The 21870-nt window shown below is 47.6% G+C and overlaps 1 protein-coding gene across 1 annotated transcript; it reads left to right on the top strand.

Moving 5' to 3' along the window:
* The first annotated feature begins 1742 nt into the window (after positions 1-1742).
* On the top strand, positions 1743-21670 carry LOC138368273 (microtubule-associated protein 6-like). The gene is made up of 3 exons (XM_069330824.1): positions 1743-1798; positions 20582-21145; positions 21250-21670. Exons 1-3 carry the CDS (start codon positions 1743-1745, stop codon positions 21668-21670), a joined length of 1041 nt encoding a protein of 346 aa, XP_069186925.1.
* Positions 21671-21870: the final 200 nt, after the last annotated feature.

Here is a 21870-nt window from a genome sequence, read left to right on the forward strand (position 1 = left end):
GAGAGAGGCATCTAGGTCAGGTCACAGTGTGAGAGAGGCTTCTAGGTCAGGTCACAGTGTGAGAGAGGCTTCTAGGTCAGGTCACAGTGTGAGAGAGGCTTCTAGGTCAGGTCACAGTGTAAGAGAGGCATCTAGGTCAGGTCACAGTGTGAGAGAGGCTTCTAGGTCAGGTCACAGTGTGAGAGAGGCTTCTAGGTCAGGTCACAGTGTGAGAGAGGCTTCTAGGTCAGGTCACAGTGTAAGAGAGGCTTCTACGTCAGGTCACAGTGTAAGAGAGGCATCTAGGTCAGGTCACAGTGTGAGAGAGGCATCTAGGTCAGGTCACAGTGTGAGAGAGGCTTCTAGGTCAGGTCACAGTGTGAGAGAGGCTTCTAGGTCAGGTCACAGTGTAAGAGAGGCTTCTAGGTCAGGTCACAGTGTAAGAGAGGCTTCTAGGTCAGGTCACAGTGTGAGAGAGGCTTCTAGGTCAGGTCACAGTGTAAGAGAGGCAGCATATATTGAACAAGTCTGAGTGCTAAAGCGCGACTGGCCCCACCGTGGCTTGGAGTTGTGCAGACTGTAGAGTGTGGTTACAATACACGATGACTGGAGAGTAACTCTGCCCTCTGACTCTGTGTGACTACAGTCAGAGTGCAGAATCTGGTCATAGTTGTGTTAAGATCACTTGATGTTACCATTGCCACGAAGCCGCTTTGGAGTGTGAAGTAACTAGGAACCCTCACTGCTAGCAGAGAGAGTGTTAGGTCGTGTTGTCATAGCTCTCTTAACACCACCTAACTCAAAGCGTACTGTATCACAACAGTGCCACGGAGCATTTAGGAAGTATGAAGGTGGTTGAGTGTGGTGTGTGTGATAGCAGTGGAGTGGAACTGCTCAACTACTGTTGGCAGGACCGTCGCAAGGCACTGTTGACAGGGAGGTGTTGGCTAGGAGGTGTTGGCAGGGAGGTGTTGGCAGGGGCTGGCGGCACATGTTAAAGGGGCAAGGAGTAATCAAGAGCTTGGTGCTTGGCTGTAATTAACCCCCCAGTAATCCCGACCTTTGATTAGTGCGACCCATCCACTCAGGCGTCCACCCACCCGCCCATCCATCTAACCACTCGCTTGTACCCGCACTTATCTGCCCGCTTGTACCCGCACCTATCTGCCCGCTTGTACCCGCACTTATCTGCCCGCTTGTACCCGCACCTATCTGCCCGCTTGTACCCGCACTTATCTGCCCGCTTGTACCCGCACTTATCTGCCCGCTTGTTCCCGCAACCTATCTGCCCGCTTGTACCCGCACCTATCTGCCCGCTTGTACCCGCATCTATCTGCCCGCTTGTACCCGCACCTATCTGAACGCTTGTACCCGCACCTATCTGCCCGCTTGTACCCGCGCTTATCTGCCCGCTTGTACCCGCACTGTTACGAACCAAAATTCCTCGTCCGAGCATGAAGCCATGAAGTTAGCGCCATCTGTGAGTCGGCTGCCGAAAACCCCACACCATGGACAACACCATCTAGTGAGGACGGGATATACCGGCCACAGGTGCTGGATTCCCGTCTTAATCGGCTCATGACGTAGCCGTTGCTGACCTCTGGTGAGGTGGCGCTTAGGCAGCAACGCCATCTATGGAATGAAGAGGTGGACGTTTCTGTCTAAGCTAGTAAGTGATGTTTCCTAGTGGTCCCAGGTAGTGTTCTAGTATACTAATGATGTGTCTGGTTTCAAGAATTAACCTGGGACTGCTGTGTTGGACGATGGATCAGTCTACCCAAGGCAGCCAAGGTCTCTTCACCAGTCTGCTGAAGAAGCTGTGAGCCATCCCTGGACGAACTCTGTTGAGAGTAATGGCCTGCCTGAGGAGGCTACCTACCTTGAGGTTACCTTGAGGTGCTTCCGGGGCTTAGTGTCCCCGCGGCCCGGTCGTCGACCAGGCCACTCCCGGTCGTCGACCAGGAGTGGCAGTGTCGGGAATCGCCTTATCCGGGGTTGGCTGGTGGAGGAGACCACCCACTGGGGTGCTGTATGAGGAGAGTGACCAGCGAGTCACACGAGGCTCCTGGCTAGGGCACACAACCCTAAGTATCGGTCGTGGTGATTTGATTTGATTTGACTGTGATTTGGCTGGCCTGTGGCCAGGGTAGATTCGTCGTAGAGTTATCGTGGATGCATCGTGAACCACGGAAGCAGAGACCAGGGGTACCTAGAAGAAGCATCACAGAGTGTAGAGCATCTTCAGAGAGGGAGACCTCATTGTACATTGTGTAGTTATAATCCCCGTGTGCGACTTGTTTTATATATATATGGTGGTGGCAAATATAATAACGAAGGAAAATTCTTATAATTTAGTGTGCTTGTATACCTCCCCCTATTGTTTTCATTTGTATTACGGAGCTCACCCCTTGAAAGCCTCTACTAACTTGGGGCCGGATACCCAAAACTCTACTACCATCAGAGAAGAACCCGGTTGCGTCCTAGTAGGGCCGTAACACGCACCTATCTGCCCGCTTGTACCCGCACCTATCTGCCCGCTTGTACCCGCACCTATCTGCCCGCTTGTACCCGCACCTATCTGCCCGCTTGTACCCGCACCTATCTGCCCGCTTGTGCCCGCATTGCCAGCCCACGTACATAACAACTTGCTTGACCTCCCACCACCCGGCCACCCATCACCCGGCCACCCACCACCCGGCCACCCATCACCCGGCCACCCATCACCCGGCCACCCATCACCCGGCCACCCACCACCGGCCACCCACCACCCAGCCACCCCCCACCCGGCTCCCCCCCCACCCGGCTCCCCCCCCCCACCCGGCCACCCACCACCCGGCCGCCCACCACCCGGCCGCCCACCTGTATCCACAAGACATACCAATTGTGAGGGAGCTGATCTCGTCGCTAAGTGCCAAACTTGGGACACCTCACCCAGCCGGCCTCATCGCTTCTAATCAGCGAAGGTAACTTTCCCTGGTATCTCAAAAATATCCCATTCTCTCATGTGACTCCAACTTAGATAACTTAGGGACGCATCTAGAAGAGCCGGAGCGGAGTTCCCCTCACTCTCATCGACCTTGAGAAACTTTATTGGCAACTTAGAGAGGTATTCACATGACCCGGGGTCAACTTGCTCTCATCCCTTCATGCATCCAGCTGGAGCATCACCCGGCGGCAGCATCCTTCCCGGATGTCGAACAAGAGATGAAGTTTACTCTCATACCTGGGGTATGATAACCTGTTATCAATAACTTCCATGTCTCATACCTCTTGAGATTATCTTGAGATGATTTCGGGGCTTTTATTTGGTGTCCCCGCGGCCCGGTCCTCGACCAGGCCTCCACCCCCAGGAAGCAGCCCGTGACAGCTGACTAACACCCAGGTACTTATTTTACTGCTAGGTAACAGGGGCATAGGGTGAAAGAAACTCTGTCCCATTGTTTCTCGCCGGCGCCTGGGATCGAACCCAGAACCACAGGATCACATGTCCAGCGTGCTGTCCGCTCGGCCGACCGACTCCCTAGCCGGTCTCCATCTTACCTGGAGTAAGATGTTATCAATAACTTCCATGTCTCATACCTGGGGTAAGATGTTATCAATAGGAACTGTCTCATACCCAGGATAAGATGTTATCATATATATATAACATCTATGTCTCTGGGATAATATTCGACATCCTCTTAGGTAGTCATTATCAGACAATAGTTATCTGATGGAAAACAGCCTTTTCTCTAGACGTAATAACATCCGGTAATTAATCTGATTGACAATTGTTTTTATTTTTTTACAAACGTAGTTTCTTTTTACTGTTGTCAGTCAGATAACATCACGTCTTTGTGATTGGTTAGGGTATCACTTGGTAATGTCAGATAACTGTCGTTAATCTGGAATAAATAACATTCGGTATCCGGACATGTACTCTTATTGTTCTTCTTTTAAAGAGCAGTTGTTGTCCAAAGATTTTAGTGATGTCTGATATTTCATTAGTTTGCAAGTGAATTGTGATATAGGGGTGATTTTGATCCTTTAAAATTCATCTTATTGAAGAAGTGGCAGTTTGATGTACACATATTGCCCTTGCAAGCATTATACAAGCGTGATAAGTTTGTAAGGAGCGCCTTCTTCACTATACTGCAACTTGCATGAAATATTTCTTAATTAGGATAAATTTGAGGATCATCTTTACTATGTTGCAAGCTTGCAATGCAAGTTATGCAGAGGTCTTCGCCCGGTTGACTCCACAGAAGACTTAATTGTGATAGAGTTGGGCCAGGACTAGTTTCTCTCTGAGGCATCTGCCAGCGTGTACTATTGAAAGTTGTTCATAGGTGATGCTGTTGTTGGTTACACATGTGCAAGGTTACAAGGGGAGATGGAGACTTCATGGATGGTAATTGCAAAATCTCTATTGCACAAAGCTGGTACTGTAAAAGTCTTACAGATCAGCTCTTAGCGGCGGAGAAGCTTGCAACATGGTGGTGAATTAGTAGTCAATTGTTTTTTGCAATGCAAGATTGCAGCACACAGGCGAGTTTTACTTGCAGATCATCAGACTGTGTTCTGATGCAATTGCACACACACAGTAACGAACCCTCCATAGTGACCATTCTTCAATCATGCTGCATTTAGCCAGTTATGTTGAAACTAAGATTGTTACCCAAACTGCCAATGTGCATCATCGAGTCAGTTCCATATATATCAAGCACTGTTGACTAGCACGGTCTTGCAACAAGCAGTGTGAGGTGTCTGGGTTAACGGAGACCATTCCGCCCTCATACCAATCACTGACACCGGAGGCACTGGTGAGGAACTTGGGAGTCAGGAGGCCACAAGTTATATACGAGACAACACTGACTGGCTCTCACCACGTCTGTCTGTCTCCCTCATGTTAACTCTACAGTGTTAAACTATATGACGATGGTGATGATACTCTTTGATATTTAACATGCCGGGAGGGACAGGAAGCTAGAGTGTATATATACACGTTAGGTTTATTATGTATATTTTATTATACATGACTTATGTTATTGTTACTGTTACTATTGTTACTGCTGCTACTTCTGTGGTTACTTTTCCTGTTATTGTTGTTACTGCTGTTGCTGGTGTTACTGTTTATATGACATTAGCGACGATCAAAGCAACATTACTAATAACAGAGACCAGCAAGCCATTGATGACCTCTGCATCGTTGATTACCACAGTCAGTGATAACCCACGAACCATTGATGACCCTTATGCTAATGAGTGTTTCCGTTCCATTCATAGTCCCACGGCACTGATGACTAATGTTTGTTGATGAATTTTGTACCATAGATGAATCCCGCGTCATTAATGACTCCTATTGCTATTAGTACTCTTTTAATGAGTAATTAGTACTATTAATTAGTACTTTATTAGTACTATTAATGACTCCTATTACTGACAAAAGCTATTAATGTCGCTCTTGCTATTGAAGACTCCCGCATCACCCCCGAGGCACGCGTGTAGCGAGCAGATGTTGGTTAATTAGTATGACTACTGAACTCCGAGACACCAGTTGTGAAGCAGTGTCTAATGTTGGGGCTATGTATACCTCGCGGTATGAATACCTCGCGGTACGTATACCTCGCGGTATGTATACCTCGCGGTATGTATACCTCGCTGTATGAATACCTCGCGGTACGTATACCTCGCAGTATGTATACCTCGCGGTATGTATACCTCGCGGGTATTGATACAATCACCAAGCTTCACCGGAACACGTTCTTCTCCCTCCATTACCACTCGCATACTGATTTATTAAATACAACACTCATCTCCCGCCTGGTGTACACCCGCCTGGTGTACACCCGCCTGGTGTACACCCGCCTGGTGTACACCCGCCTGGTGTACACCCGCCTGGTGTACACCCGCCTGGTGTACACCCGCCTGGTGTACACCCGCCTGGTGTACACCCGCCTGGTGTACACCCGCCTGGTGTACACCCGCCCGGTGTACACCCGCCTGGTGTACACCCGCCTGGTGTACACCCGCCTGGTGTACACCCGCCTGGTTTTGGGCATGAATACTCTTGATTAAATGTATTTCGGCATGAATACAAAACTGTTCTTCTCCGCTAGGTGAGAGACATCTAGAGGGGAGGTGCGGAATTATGTGCTTGCTATATGTATGTATGTGTGTGTGTGTGTATATATATATATATATATATATATATATATATATATATATATATATATATATATATATATATATATATATATATATATATATATATATATATATATATATATATATATATATATATATGTGTGTTGTGTACGTGTGTACTCACCTATTTGTACTGGCGGGGGTTAAGCTCTGGCTCTTTGGTCCCGCCTCTCAAGTGTTTGTGTTGACACTAACATTCACTAACACATTCACAATCACTAACACTCAGTCAATCAACTGTTACTAACTACTAACTAACTTGTGTGTGTGTGTATATATATTCACCTGGTTGTGCTTGTGGGGGGTTGAGCTCTGCTTTTTCGGCCCGCCTCTCAACTGTCAATCAATCAACTGTTACAAACAACTAACTTTTTTTCCACACACACACACACACACACACACACACACACACACACACACACACACACACACACACACACACACACACACACACACACACACACACACACATACACACACACAAGACACATTCTAGTCAAGCATAAGACTAAACTGGAAAAGGTTCAAAGGTTTGCCACCAGACTAGTACCCGAGCTGAGAGGTATGAGCTACGAGGAGAGACTACGGGAATTAAACCTCACTTCGTTGGAAGACAGAAGAGTTAGGGGGGACATGATCAGCACATTCAAGAGTCTCAAGGGAATCGACAGGGTTGATAAAGACAGGCTATTTAACACAAGGGGCACACGCACTAGGGGCCACAGGTGGAAACTGAGTGCCCAAATGAGCCACAGAGATATTAGAAAGAACTTTTTTAGTGTCAGAGTGGTTGACAAATGGAATGCATTAGGCAGTGATGTGGTGGAGGCTGACTCCATACACAGTTTCAAGTGTAGATATGATAGAGCCCAATAGGCTCAGGAATCTGTACACCTGTTGATTGACGGTTGAGAGGCGGGACCAAAGAGGCAGAGCTCAACCCCCGCAAACACAACTAGGTGAGTACACACACACACACACACACACACACACACACACACACACACACACACACACACACACACACACACACACACACACACACACACCACACACATAGGAAGTGATGTGGTGGAGGCTGACTCCATACACATGTATGACAGAGCCCAGTAGGCTCAGGAATCTGTACTTAAGTTGACTGACGATTGAGAGGCGGGACCAAAGAGACAAAGCTCAATCCCCGCAAGCACAACTAGGTGAGTACAACTGGGTGAATACACCCAGGACTACGTATCCAGCATGCTGTCCTCTCAGCCACCAGCGCCCCTGGTGTGTGTATGTGTGTGTGTGTGTGTGTGTGTGTGTGTGTGTGTGTGTGTGTGTGTGTGTGTGTACCTAAATGTGCTGGCAGAGTCGAGTGCTTGCGCCGAATCCCCGTGTATATATAATAATGCGTGTATGTGTACAAACAAATATGAGTACTATACATATGTATGATGTTGCAGATGCAACACACGGAGGAGTAATTAAACCGGAGTATTAAGTTTAATTTTCATACACTCTCAGCTGCATGCATAAGAGTAACAGTATACATTCATGAATGCATATGAAGACAAAGTCATACATAACTTGTACTTTAGCTGGGAGAGCGGAGTAGCGAGGTCTTGTAAAGATAAGTGGAATTGTTGGGACATTCTCTCGCGTGATACTAGGTGACACTAGGGGGACACATGGTCACACCAGCTGGCACTAGGTGACACTGGGGAGACACATGGTCACACCAGGTGACACCAGGTGACAATAGGGGGACACATGGCCACACCAGGTGACACTAGGTGACACTAGGGAGACACATGGTCACACCAGGTGACAATAGGGGGACACATGGCCACACCAGGTGACACTAGGTGACACTAGGGAGACACATGGTCACACCAGGTGACACCAGGTGACAATAGGGGGACACATGGCCACACCAGGTGACACCAGGTGACACTAGGGGGGCACATGGTCACACCAGGTGACACTAGGGGGGCACATGGTCACACCAGCTGGCACTAGGTGACACTAGGGGACACATGGTCACACCAGCTGGCACTAGGTGACACTAGGAGGACACATGGTCACACCAGCTGGCACCAGGTGACACTAGGGGGACACATGGTCACACCTGCTGGCACTAGGTGACACTAGGAGGACACGTGGTCACACCAGCTGGCTCCAGGTGACACTAGGGGGACACATGGTCACACCAGCTGGCACTAGGTGACACTAGGAGGACACGTGGTCACACCAGCTGGCACTAGGTGACACTAGGGGGACACATGGTCACACCAGCTGGCACTAGGTGACACTAGGAGGACACGTGGTCACACCAGCTGGCACTAGGTGACACTAGGGGGACACATGGTCACACCAGCTGGCACTAGGTGACACTAGGGAGACACATGGTCACACCAGGTGACACCAGGTGACAATACGGGGGACACATGGCCACACCAGGTGACACTAGGGGGGCACATGGTCACACCAGCTGGCACTAGGTGACACTGGGGAGACACATGGTCACACCAGGTGACACCAGGTGACAATAGGGGGACACATGGCCACACCAGGTGACACCAGGTGACACTAGGGGGACACATGGTCACACCAGGTGACACCAGGTGACACTAGGGGGACACATGGTCACACCAGCTGGCACTTGATGACTCTAGGTTACACAAAGTAATAGAAGTTGGTTGGTCAGCTGGTGGGGAGCTGCTCTGCCTCAGAGGGTGGGTAAGAAGGCAGTGCTCTTCCTCAGAGGGTGGGTAAGAAGGCAGTGCTCTGCCTCAGAGGGTGGGTAAGAAGGCAGTGCTCTGCCTCAGAGGGTGGGTAAGAAGGCAGTGCTCTGCCTCAGTGGGTGGGTAAGAAGGCAGTGCTCTGCCTCAGAGAGTGGGTAAGAAGGCAGTGCTCTGCCTCAGAGGGTGGGTAAGAAGGCAGTGCTCTGCCTCAGAGGGTGGGTAAGAAGGCAGTGCTCTGCCTCAGAGGGTGGGTAAGAAGGCAGTGCTCTGCCTCAGTGGGTGGGTAAGAAGGCAGTGCTCTGCCTCAGAGGGTGGGTAAGAAGGCAGTGCTCTGCCTCAGAGGGTGGGTAAGAAGGCAGTGCTCTGCCTCAGAGGGTGGGTAAGAAGGCAGTGCTCTGCCTCAGGGTGGGTAAGAAGGCAGTGCTCTGCCTCAGAGGGTGGGTAAGAAGGCAGTGCTCTGCCTCAGAGGGTGGGTAAGAAGGCAGTGCTCTGCCTCAGAGGGTGGGTAAGAAGGCAGTGCTCTGCCTCAGAGGGAGGGTAAGAAGGCAGTGCTCTGCCTCAGAGGGTGGGTAAGAAGGCAGTACTCTGCCTCAGAGGGAGGGTAAGAAGGCAGTGCTCTGCCTCAGAAGGTGGGTAAGAAGGCAGTGCTCTGCCTCAGAGGGAGGGTAAGAAGGCAGTGCTCTGCCTCAGAGGGTGGGTAAGAAGGCAGTGCTCTGCCTCAGAAGGAGGGTAAGAAGGCAGTGCTCTGCCTCAGAGGGAGGGTAAGACGGCAGTACTCTGCCTCAGAGGGAGGGTAAGAAGGCAGTGCTCTGCCTCAGAGGGAGGGTAAGAAGGCAGTACTCTGCCTGAGAGGGAGGGTAAGAAGGCAGTGCTCTGCCTCAGAGGGTGGGTAAGAAGGCAGTGCTCTGCCTCAGAGGGAAGGTAAGAAGGCAGTGCTCTGCCTCAGAGGGAGGGTAAGAAGGCAGTGCTCTGCCTCAGAGGGTGGGTAAGAAGGCAGTGCTCTGCCTCAGAGGGTGGGTAAGAAGGCAGTGCTCTGCCTCTGCAAACAGTTAAAGAAGGAGTCAAATATTTGTTCCTCTTCCTGTGTGGGCAAAAGACTGCTGCATCTGGCCCACCGAGATCAAAATTTTTATGCTGCTCTGTCGAATAGAAAAAATTCACTGCAATATTATTAAGGTAAAGTAATGAGTGACGGCCCTCTGTAGTGCTCCGCAAGAGCACTACAGAGGGGGGGGGGGGTTGAAATAGCCTAAGCTACTCTATCCCTTTGAGATAGACTGCAGTGCTTCAACTGAACTTGAAGCACTGCAGATTTGAGGCTTAACATATGGTGAGGACAGGTCCCATCAGCAGTTATCCAACTCCTCACCGAGGGCACTTGAGTTCTTCTGTGTGTGTGTGTGTGTGTGTGTATATATATATATATATATATATATATATATATATATATATATATATATATATATATATATATATATATATATATATATATATGTCGTACCTAGTAGCCAGAATGCACTTCTCAGCCTACTATGCAAGGCCAAATTTGCCTAATAAGCCAAGTTTTCTTGAATTAATTGTTTTTTCGACTACCTAACCTACCTAACCTAACCTAACCTAACTTTTTCGGCTACCTAACCTAACCTAACCTATAAAGATAGGTTAGGTTAGGTTAGGTAGGGTTGGTTAGGTTCGGTCATATATGTACGTTAATTTTAACTCCAATAAAAAAAAATTGACCTCATACATAATGAAATGGGTAGCTTTATCATTTCATAAGAAAAAAATAGAGAAAATATATTAATTCAGTAAAACTTGGCTTATTAGGCAAATAAGCCAAGTTTTCCTGAATTAATATATTTTCTCTAATTTTTTTCTTAGTAAATGATAAAGCTACCCATTTCATTATGTATGAGGTCAATTTTATTTTATTGGAGTTAAAATTAACGTAGATATATGACCGAACCCAACCAACCCTACCTAACCTAACCTAACCTAACCTATCTTTATAGGTTAGGTTAGGTAGCCGAAAAAGTTAGGTTAGGTTAGGTTAGGTAGGTTAGGTAGTCGCAAAAACATTAATTCATGAAAACTTGGCTTATTAGGCAAATTGGGCCTTGCATAGTAGGCTGAGAAGTGCGTTCTGGCTACTAGGTACGACATATATATATATATATATATATATATATATATATATATATATATATATATATGTCGTACCTAGTAGCCAGAACGCACTTCTCAGCCTACTATGCATGGCCCGATTTGCCTAATAAGCCAAGTTTTACTGAATTAATATATTTTCTCTATTTTTTTTCTTATGTAATGATAAAGCTACCCATTTCATTATGTATGAGGTCAATTTTTTTTTATTGGAGTTAAAATTAACGTAGATATATGACCAAACCTAACCAACCCTACCTAACCTAACCTAACCTATCTTTATAGGTTAGGTTAGGTTAGGTAGCCGAAAACGTTAGGTTAGGTTAGGTTAGGTAGGTTAGGTAGTCGAAAAAACATTAATTCATAAAAACTAGGCTTATTAGGCAAATCGGGCCTTGAATAGTAGGCTGAGAAGTGCGTTCTGGCTACTAGGTACGACATATATATATATATATATATATATATATATATATATATATATATATATATATATATATATATATATGTCGTACCTAGTAGCCAGAACTCACTTCTCAGCCTACTATGCAAGGCCCGATTTGCCTAATAAGCCTAGTTTTACTGAATTAATGTTTTTTCGACTACCTAACCTACCTAACCTAACCTAACCTAACGTTTTCGGCTACCTAACCTAACCTAACCTATAAAGATAGGTTAGGTTAGGTTAGGTAGGGTTGGTTAGGTTCGGTCATATATCTACGTTAATTTTAACTCCAATAAAAAAAAATTGACCTCATACAGAATGAAATGGGTAGCTTTATCATTTCATAAGAAATAAATTAGAGAAAATATATTAATTCAGTAAAACTTGGCTTATTAGGCAAATCGGGCCTTGCATAGTAGGCTGAGAAGTGAGTTCTGGCTACTAGGTACGACATATATATATATATATATATATATATGTCGTACCTAATAGCCAGAACGCACTTCTCAGCCTACTATTCAAGGCCCGATTTGCCTAATAAGCCAAGTTTTCATGAATTAATGTTTTTTCGTCTACCTAACCTACCTAACCTAACCTAACCTAGCTTTTTTTGGCTACCTAACCTAACCTTACCTATAAATATAGGTTAGGTTAGGTTAGGTAGGGTTGGTTAGGTTCGGTCATATATCTACGTTAATTTTAACTCCAATAAAAAAAAATTGACCTCATACATAGAGAAAAGGGTTGCTTTATCATTTCATAAGAAAAAAATTATAGTAAATATATTAATTCAGGAAAACTTGGCTTATTAGGCAAATCGGGCCTTGAATAGTAGGCTGAAAAGTGAGTTCTGGCTACTAGGTACGACATATATATATATATATGTTGTAAATAGTTACTGCTCTAAGTAGATATTGTTGTAAATAGTTACTGCTGTAAATATTGTTGTAAATAGTTACTGATGTTAGTAGATATTGTTGTAAATAGTTACTACTGTTAGTAGATACTTAAGTAAATAGTTGCTTTTGTGAAAAGTTACTGTTGTTATTAGGTATGCTGTAAGTAGTTATTGTTGTGAGTAGATACTGTTGTAAATTGTTACTGATGTAAGCACATGCTGATGTAAATAGTTACGGTTGTAATTAGAGGCTGTTAGAAACAGTTACTGTTGTAAATGGATACTGTGGAAATAGTTCCTGTTGTAAAATATACTGTTGATATAGTTACTGTTGTAAATAGATACTGTGGAAATAGTTACTGTTGTAAAATATACTGTTGATATAGTTACTGTTGTAAATAGTTGAATGTAAATAGATAGTTGAATGTACATAGATAGTTGAATGTAAATAGATAACTGTAAATATTTATTGTTGTAAATAGATACTGTCGTAAACGGATACTACTGTAAATTTTTACTGCATTAATTTTAATATTTTATCAAAATTAATTAATGCAACAATATGTGTATATTATGTCGACAGTGGCCATGTTCTTGTATGAAGATGTGTATTCTTGAAACATTATGCCAGTTGATGAGAAGTTACATATTCCTTCAATATGTCCATTGTTCCAACAATGTTATTGGAACATTATTTCAATAATGTTTATTGTTGCAATAAAGTCTATTAATGCAACAATGCACATCATTGAAACAATGTTTATTATTACGACAAATAATTTTTATTGTTTCAACAGTATGTTTTACAGTAATGTTTATGGGGCAACAGTATGGATATTCTTGCTGCAATGGTTGTTATCTTGAGATGATTATCTTGAGATGATTTCGTGGCTTTTTAGTGTCCCCGCGGCCCGGTCCTCGACCAGGCCTCCACCCCCAGGAAGCAGCCCGTGACAGCTGACTAACACCCAGGTACCTATTTTACTGCTAGGTAACAGCAGTAAGTAGATAAGGTTGTATTATTACACCAAGATTTGTATTCCGTCTGCAACATGCACGTTCTTGCAGCAACAAGCCGGTCGGCCGAGCGGACAGCACGCGGGACTTGTGATCCTGTGGTCCTGGGTTCGATCCCAGGCGCCGGCGAGAAACAATGGGCAGAGTTTCTTTCACCCTATGCCCCTGTTACCTAGCAGTAAAATAGGTACCTGGGTGTTAGTCAGCTGTCACGGGCTGGTTCCTGGGGGTGGAGGCCTGGTCGAGGACCGGGCCGCGGGGACACTAAAAGCCCCGAAATCATCTCAAGATAACCTCAAGATAACACTAGAGACAATCATTGCTACTAAGATCGAATGTTCGAGACGAATGTTTATGAAAGAATGTGAAAGTTAGTGAGATAGAGAGCCTTGTGAGGCGCGCATCATGTGTGATAAAAATACACGTCACTTACATATGATGAACGATAAGATAACACGGAAAATATTCCGGGAGGAGCAAGAGCCCGGCTGCAAGAAATATTGCGGCACTCAAATGTTGCGTGGTGCGTGTCTGCCGGCATGGTCTGACATGACCTGGCATGGTCTGACATGACCTGGCATGGTCTGACATGACCTGGCATGGTCTGACATGATCTGGTATGGTCTGACATGACCTGGCATGGTCTGACATGACCTGGCATGGTCTGACATGACCTGGCATGGTCTGACATGACCTGGTATGGTCTGACATGACCTGGCATGGTCTGACATGACCTGGCATGGTCTGACATGATCTGGCATGGTCTGACATGACCTGGTATGGTCTGACATGACCTGGTATGGTCTGACATGACCTGGTATGGTCTGACATGACCTGGTATGGTCTGACATGACCTGGCATGGTCTGACATGACCTGGCATGGTCTGACATGACCTGGTATGGTCTGACATGACCTGGTATGGTCTGACATGACCTGGTATGGTCTGACATGACCTGGTATGGTCTGACATGACCTGGCATGGTCTGACATGACCTGGTATGGTCTGACATGACCTGGCATGGTCTGACATGACCTGGTATGGTCTGACATGACCTGGCATGGTCTGACATGACCTGGCATGGTCTGACATGACCTGGCATGGTCTGACATGACCTGGCATGGTCTGACATGACCTGGCATGGTCTGACATGACCTGGCATGGTCTGACATGACCTGGTATGGTCTGACATGACCTGGCATGGTCTGACATGACCTGGCATGGTCTGACATGACCTGGCATGGTCTGACATGACCTGGCATGGTCTGACATGACCTGGTACAGTCTGACATGACCTGGTACAGTCTGACATGACCTGGCATGGTCTGACATGATCTGGCATGGTCTGACATGATCTGGCATGGTCTGACATGACCTGGTATGGTCTGACATGACCTGGCATGGTCTGACATGATCTGGTATGGTCTGACATGACCTGGCATGGTCTGACATGATCTGGCATGGTCTGACATGACCTGGTATGGTCTGACATGACGTAGTATGGTCTGACATGACCTGGTATGGTCTGACATGACCTAGTATGGTCTGACATGACCTGGCATGGTCTGGCATGGTCTGACATGACCTGGTATGGTCTGGCATGACCTGGCATGGTCTGACATGACCTGGCATGGTCTGACATGACCTGGTATGGTCTGGCATGACCTGGTATGGTCTAGCATGACCTGGTACAGTCTGACATGACCTGGCATGGTCTGACATGATCTGGCATGACCTGGTATGGTCTGGCATGACCTGGCATGGTCTGGCATGACCTGGCATGGTCTGACATGACCTAGTATGGTCTGAAATGACCTGGTATGGTCTGGCATGACCTGGCATGACCTGGTACAGTCTGACATGACCTGGCATGGTCTGACATGACCTGGCATGGTCTGACATGACCTGGTATGGTCTGGCATGACCTGGTATGGTCTGGCATGACCTGGCATGGTCTGGCATGACCTGGTACAGTCTGACATGACCTGGCATGGTCTGACATGATCTGGCATGGTCTGACATGACCTGGCATGGTCTGGCATGACCTGGTATGGTCTGGCATGACCTGGTATGGTCTGGCATGACCTGGTATGGTCTGACATGACCTGGTACAGTCTGACATGACCTGGCATGGTCTGACATGACCTGGCATGGTCTGACATGACCTGGTATGGTCTGGCATGACCTGGTATGGTCTGGCATGACCTGGCATGGTCTGGCATGACCTGGCATGGTCTGGCATGACCTGGTATGGTCTGGCATGACCTGGCATGGTCTGACATGACCTGGCATGGTCTGACATGACCTGGCATGGTCTGGCATGGTCTGACATGATCTGGCATGGTCTGACATGACCTGGCATGGTCTGACATGACCTGGTATGGTCTGACATGACCTAGTATGGTCTGACATGACCTGGTATGGTCTGGCATGACCTGGTATGGTCTGGCATGACCTGGTATGGTCTGGCATGACCTGGTATGGTCTGACATGACCTGGTACAGTCTGACATGACCTGGCATGGTCTGACATGACCTGGCATGGTCTGACATGACCTGCTATGGTCTGGCATGACCTGGTATGGTCTGGCATGACCTGGCATGGTCTGGCATGACCTGGCATGGTCTGACATGACCTGGCATGGTCTGGCATGACCTGGCATGGTCTGGCATGACCTGGCATGGTCTGGCATGACCTGGTATGGTCTGACATGACCTGGCATGGTCTGGCATGACCTGGCATGGTCTGGCATGACCTGGCATGGTCTGGCATGGTCTGACATGACCTGGCATGGTCTGACATGACCTGGTATGGTCTGACATGACCTAGTATGGTCTGACATGACCTGGTATGGTCTGGCATGACCTGGTATGGTCTGGCATGACCTGGTATGGTCTGGCATGACCTGGCAAGGTCTGACATGACCTGGCATGGTCTGACATGACCTGGCATGGTCTGACATGACCTTGCATGGTCTGACCTGGCATGGTCTGACATGACCTGGTATAGTCTGGCATGGTCTGACATGACCTGGCATGGTCTGACCTGGCAAGGTCTGATATGACCTGGTATAGTCTGGCATGACCTGGCATGGTCTGACATGACCTGGCATGGTCTGACATGACCTGGCATGGTCTGGCATGACCTGGTATGGTCTGACATGACCTGGTATAGTCTGACATGATCTGGCATGGTCTGACATGACCTGGTATGGTCTGACAGGACATGGTATGTTCTAACATGATCTGACATGGTCTGACATGACCTGGTATGGTCTGACATGACTTGGTATGGTCTGACATGACTTGGTATGGTCTGACATGACCTGGTATGGTCTGGCATGACCTGGTATGGTCTGACATGACCTTGCATGGTCTGACCTGGCATGGTCTGACATGACCTGGTACAGTCTGACATGACCTGGTATGGTCTGACATGATTTGGTATGGCCTGACATGACCTGGTATGGTCTGACATGACCTGGTACAGTCTGACATGACCTGGTATGGTCTGACATGATTTGGTATGGCCTGACATGACCTGGTATGGTCTGACATGACCTTGCATGGTCTGACCTGGCATGGTCTGACATGACCTGGTATAGTCTGGCATGGTCTGACATGACCTGGCATGGTCTGACCTGGCAAGGTCTGATATGACCTGGTATAGTCTGGCATGACCTGGCATGGTCTGACATGACCTGGCATGGTCTGACATGACCTGGCATGGTCTGGCATGACCTGGTATGGTCTGACATGACCTGGTATAGTCTGACATGATCTGGCATGGTCTGACATGACCTGGTATGGTCTGACATGACATGGTATGTTCTAACATGATCTGACATGGTCTGACATGACCTGGTATGGTCTGACATGACTTGGTATGGTCTGACATGACTTGGTATGGTCTGACATGTCCTGGTATGGTCTGGCATGACCTGGTATGGTCTGACATGACCTTGCATGGTCTGACCTGGCATGGTCTGACATGACCTGGTACAGTCTGACATGACCTGGTATGGTCTGACATGATTTGGTATGGCCTGACATGACCTGGTATGGTCTGACATGACCTGGTACAGTCTGACATGACCTGGTATGGTCTGACATGATTTGGTATGGCCTGACATGACCTGGTACAGTCTGGCATGACCTGGTATGGTCAGACATGACCTGGTACAGTTTGACATGACCTGGTATGGTCTGATATAACCTGGTATGGTCTGACATGACCTGGTACAGTCTGACATGACCTGGTATGGTCTGACATGACCTGGTATGGTCTGACATGACCTGGTATGGTCTGACATGACCTGGTATGGACTGACATGACCTGGTATGGTCTGACATGACCTGGTACAGTTTGACATGACCTGGTATGGTCTGATATAACCTGGTATGGCCTGACATGACCTGGTACAGTCTGACATGACCTGGTATGGTCTGACATGACCTGGTATGGACTGACATGACCTGGTATGGTCTGACATGACCTGGTACAGTTTGACATGACCTGGTATGGTCTGATATAACCTGGTATGGTCTGACATGACCTGGTACAGTCTGACATGACCTCGTATGGTCTGACATGACCTGGTATGGTCTGACATAACCTGGTATGGTCTGACATGACCTGGTATGGTCTGACATGACCTGGTATGGTCTGGCATGACCTGGTATGGACTGATATGACCTGGTATGGTCTGACATGATCTGGTACAGCCTGACATGACCTGGTATGATCTCATGTGATCTGTCAACATTTAATATGACCTGGCAATGTGTGATATGACCTAGCATAATCTTACATAAGATGGCATTATCTAACATGGCCTCACATGACCCAACATGGGCTGACATGACCCAACATGACCTCACATGACCCCTACATGACTTCACATGACCCCTACATGACTTCACATGACCCCTACATGACTTCACATGACCTCACATGACCCAACATGACCTCACATGACCCCTACATGACCTCACATGACCTCAATTGACCCATACATGACTCAACATGACCCCTACATGACCCAACATGACCTCACATGACCCAACATGACCTCACATGACCCCTACATGACCTCACATAACCCAACATGACCTCACATGACCCCTACATGACCTAACATGACCTCACATGACCCCTACATGACCTCACATGACCCAACATGACCCCTACATGACCTCACATGACCCCTACATGACCTCACGTGACCCAACATGACCTCACATGACCCAACATGACCTCACATGACCCAACATGACCTCACATGACCCCTACATGACCCAACATGACCTCACAAGACCCCTACATGACCTCACATGACTCAACATGACCTCGCATGACCTCACATGACCCAACATGACCTCACATGACCCCTACATGACCTCACATTACCCAACATGACCTCACATGACCCCTACATGACCTAACATGACCTCACATGACCCCTACATGACCTCACATGACCTCACATGACCCAACATGACCTCACATGACCTCACATGACCCCTACATGACCTCACATGACCCCTACATGACTTCACATGACCCCTACATGACTTCACATGACCCCTACATGACTTCACATGACCCCTACATGACTTCACATGACCCCTACATGACTTCACATGACCCAACATGACCTCACATGACCCCTATATGACCTCACATGACCCAACATGACCCCAACATGGGCTGAGCACGGGATGCACCAACTGACCAACCGATACAGTTAACTTATAAACGAGCCACTTTATTCATAAATTGTTGAACATGTAGATCTACGTCTGTACTATAAGAGAGTGTGGGCAGGTGGAGACCAGATGTGTGGGGGTTAACCTCAGGCAAGTATAGAGGGGACTCACTACAACCATGTCACCCTTTGGCTTCCATGTATCTTCATGCCAACCTTGGCTTCTACCATTTATCATCTTCTCTCTCTCTCTCTCTCTCTCTCTCTCTCTCTCTCTCTCTCTCTCTCTCTCTCTCTCTCTCTCTCTCTCTCTCTCTCTTATAGACACCCTCTTCTCGCTCTCTCTAGTTTCTTCTCCCATCTCTGACCCAAATATTATTGCTCAACCTTCCTCACTCTTCACTTAAAATCATCTACTCTTTTCTCCATCACTTCTCTCTCTGTTACTCGCTCCCTCTCTCACTCAACCGTTTTCCTCCTCTATCTACTTTTCTTACCCCATCCATTCTGGCTCCCCGGGGGGCGGCGTCCCCTCTGACTCCCCAGGTGGGGTGACCACGCCCCCCCTCTCACTCCCCAGGTGACATCGTCCCCCTTGACTCTTCCTCTTGGTCACAAAGACTTTATAGTGTTTCCCCTCAGGCAAGACCCACAAAAATGTCCTATTCCACAATCTGCATCAGTAAACTCCAGTTTTTGACGTTTTCCGTTTGATATATTGTCTTTTGGCTTTATATTCATTTAAAGAAGGAAAACAATATGAACATCAAAGTTTTGTTCACATTCTGGAAATGTTGTTAGTTTGTCTTGTTTGTCAGTGTGTGCGTGTGTTTAGTATTTGTGCCTGCGGTATCGAGCATTTAGCTCTTGGACCCCACCTTTCAAACCATCTTTTATCTAATGTATTGACTCGCGACCTATTTTCCTCTATCATATGTACTGCATGCAGTGAATTTCTCACTAACACTCACACATCCCCACGAAGCAGCCCGTAACAGGTGTCTAACTCCCAGGTATCTATTTACTGCTAGCTAATAGGGGCATCAGGGGTGAAAGAACCTCAAACCCGGACCATGGGATTACGAGTCCCAAGCGCTGTCCATGCAGACACGCCCCCCCCCCCCCGTATGTGTGTGTGTGTGTGTGTGTGTGTGTGTGTGTGTGTGTGTGTGTGTGTGTGTGTGTGTGTGTGTGTGTGTGTGTGTGTGTGTGTGTGTGTGTGTGTGTGTGATCAATCGTCATATTGTTTCGGTCATTAATCTTCAAAGGTTTTAGTCTTCAAGTTCAGTCAGCCGTCAGTCATCTTACTCCATCTTTCAAGTTCCACCAGCTGCCAGCGATCACATTCCACACATCAAGTCCCATCAACTGTCAGTCATCACACTTCTCTCCCGTCACTTGCTGATGGATGGGCTCATCGCCTCCTGATTGGCTTGTGATTCAGAACTGAGAAAAGTTTTGAAGCATCATCATCGAGGACCTGGTGATTGGGTCTCCCTTGTACAGCGAGGACCTGGTGATTGGGTCTTCCTTGTACAGCGAGGACCTGGTGATTGGGTCTCCCTTGTACAATGAGGACCTGGTGATTGGGTCTCCCTTGTACAGCGAGGACCTTGTGATTGGGTCTTCCTTGTACAATGAGGACCTGGTGATTGGGTCTCCCTTGTACAGCGAGGACCTGGTGATTGGGTCTCCCTTGTACAGCGAGGACCTGGTGATTGGGTCTCCCTTGTACAGCGAGGACCTGGTGATTGGGTCTCCCTTGTACAGCGAGGACCTGGTGATTGGCTCTCCCTTGTACAGCGAGGACCTGGTGATTGGGTCTCCCTTGTACAATGAGGACCTGGTGATTGGGTCTCCCTTGTATTGCGAGGACCTGGTGATTGGGTCTCCCTTGTACAGCGAGGACCTGGTGATTGGGTCTCCCTTGTACAGCGAGGACCTGGTGATTGGGTCTTCCTTGTACAGCGAGGACCTGGTGATTGGGTCTCCCTTGTACAGCGAGGACCTGGTGATTGGGTCTCCCTTGTACAGCGAGGACCTGGTGATTGGGTCTCCCTTGTACAATGAGGACCTGGTGATTGGGTCTCCCTTGTACAAGAGGACCTGGTGATTGGGTCTCCCTTGTACAGCGAGGACCTGGTGATTGGCTCTCCCTTGTACAGCGAGGACCTGGTGATTGGGTCTCCCTTGTACAATGAGGACCTGGTGATTGGGTCTCCCTTGTATTGCGAGGACCTGGTGATTGGGTCTCCCTTGTACAATGAGGACCTGGTGATTGGGTCTCCCTTGTACAGCGAGGACCTGGTGATTGGGTCTCCCTTGTACAGCGAGGACCTGGTGATTGGGTCTCCCTTGTATAGCGAGGACCTGGTGATTAGGTCTCCCTTGTACAACGAGGACCTGGTAATTGGGTCTCCCTTGTACAATGAGGACCTGGTGATTGGGTCTCCCTTGTACAATGAGGACCTGGTGATTGGGTCTCCCTTGTACAATGAGGACCTGATGAAGACGATGAATCACACTAACGTGGCTGAAGATACGATGACTTAACCCACACACCAGAAGATAAGGAGACGACGACGTTTCGGTCCATCCTGGACCATTATTAAGTCAATTTACCACAATCGACTCGATAATGGTCCAAAACGGACCGAAACAACGTCGTTTTAATCTCATCTTCTGGAGTGTAGTTTGGTCGTCAGGACCTGATGGTTGGAGTTTACCTTATACAATACGAACATCTCTCTTGC

The sequence above is a fragment of the Procambarus clarkii genome, chromosome 24, assembly GCF_040958095.1.
Source record: "Procambarus clarkii isolate CNS0578487 chromosome 24, FALCON_Pclarkii_2.0, whole genome shotgun sequence".
Lineage (NCBI taxonomy): Eukaryota > Metazoa > Arthropoda > Malacostraca > Decapoda > Cambaridae > Procambarus > Procambarus clarkii.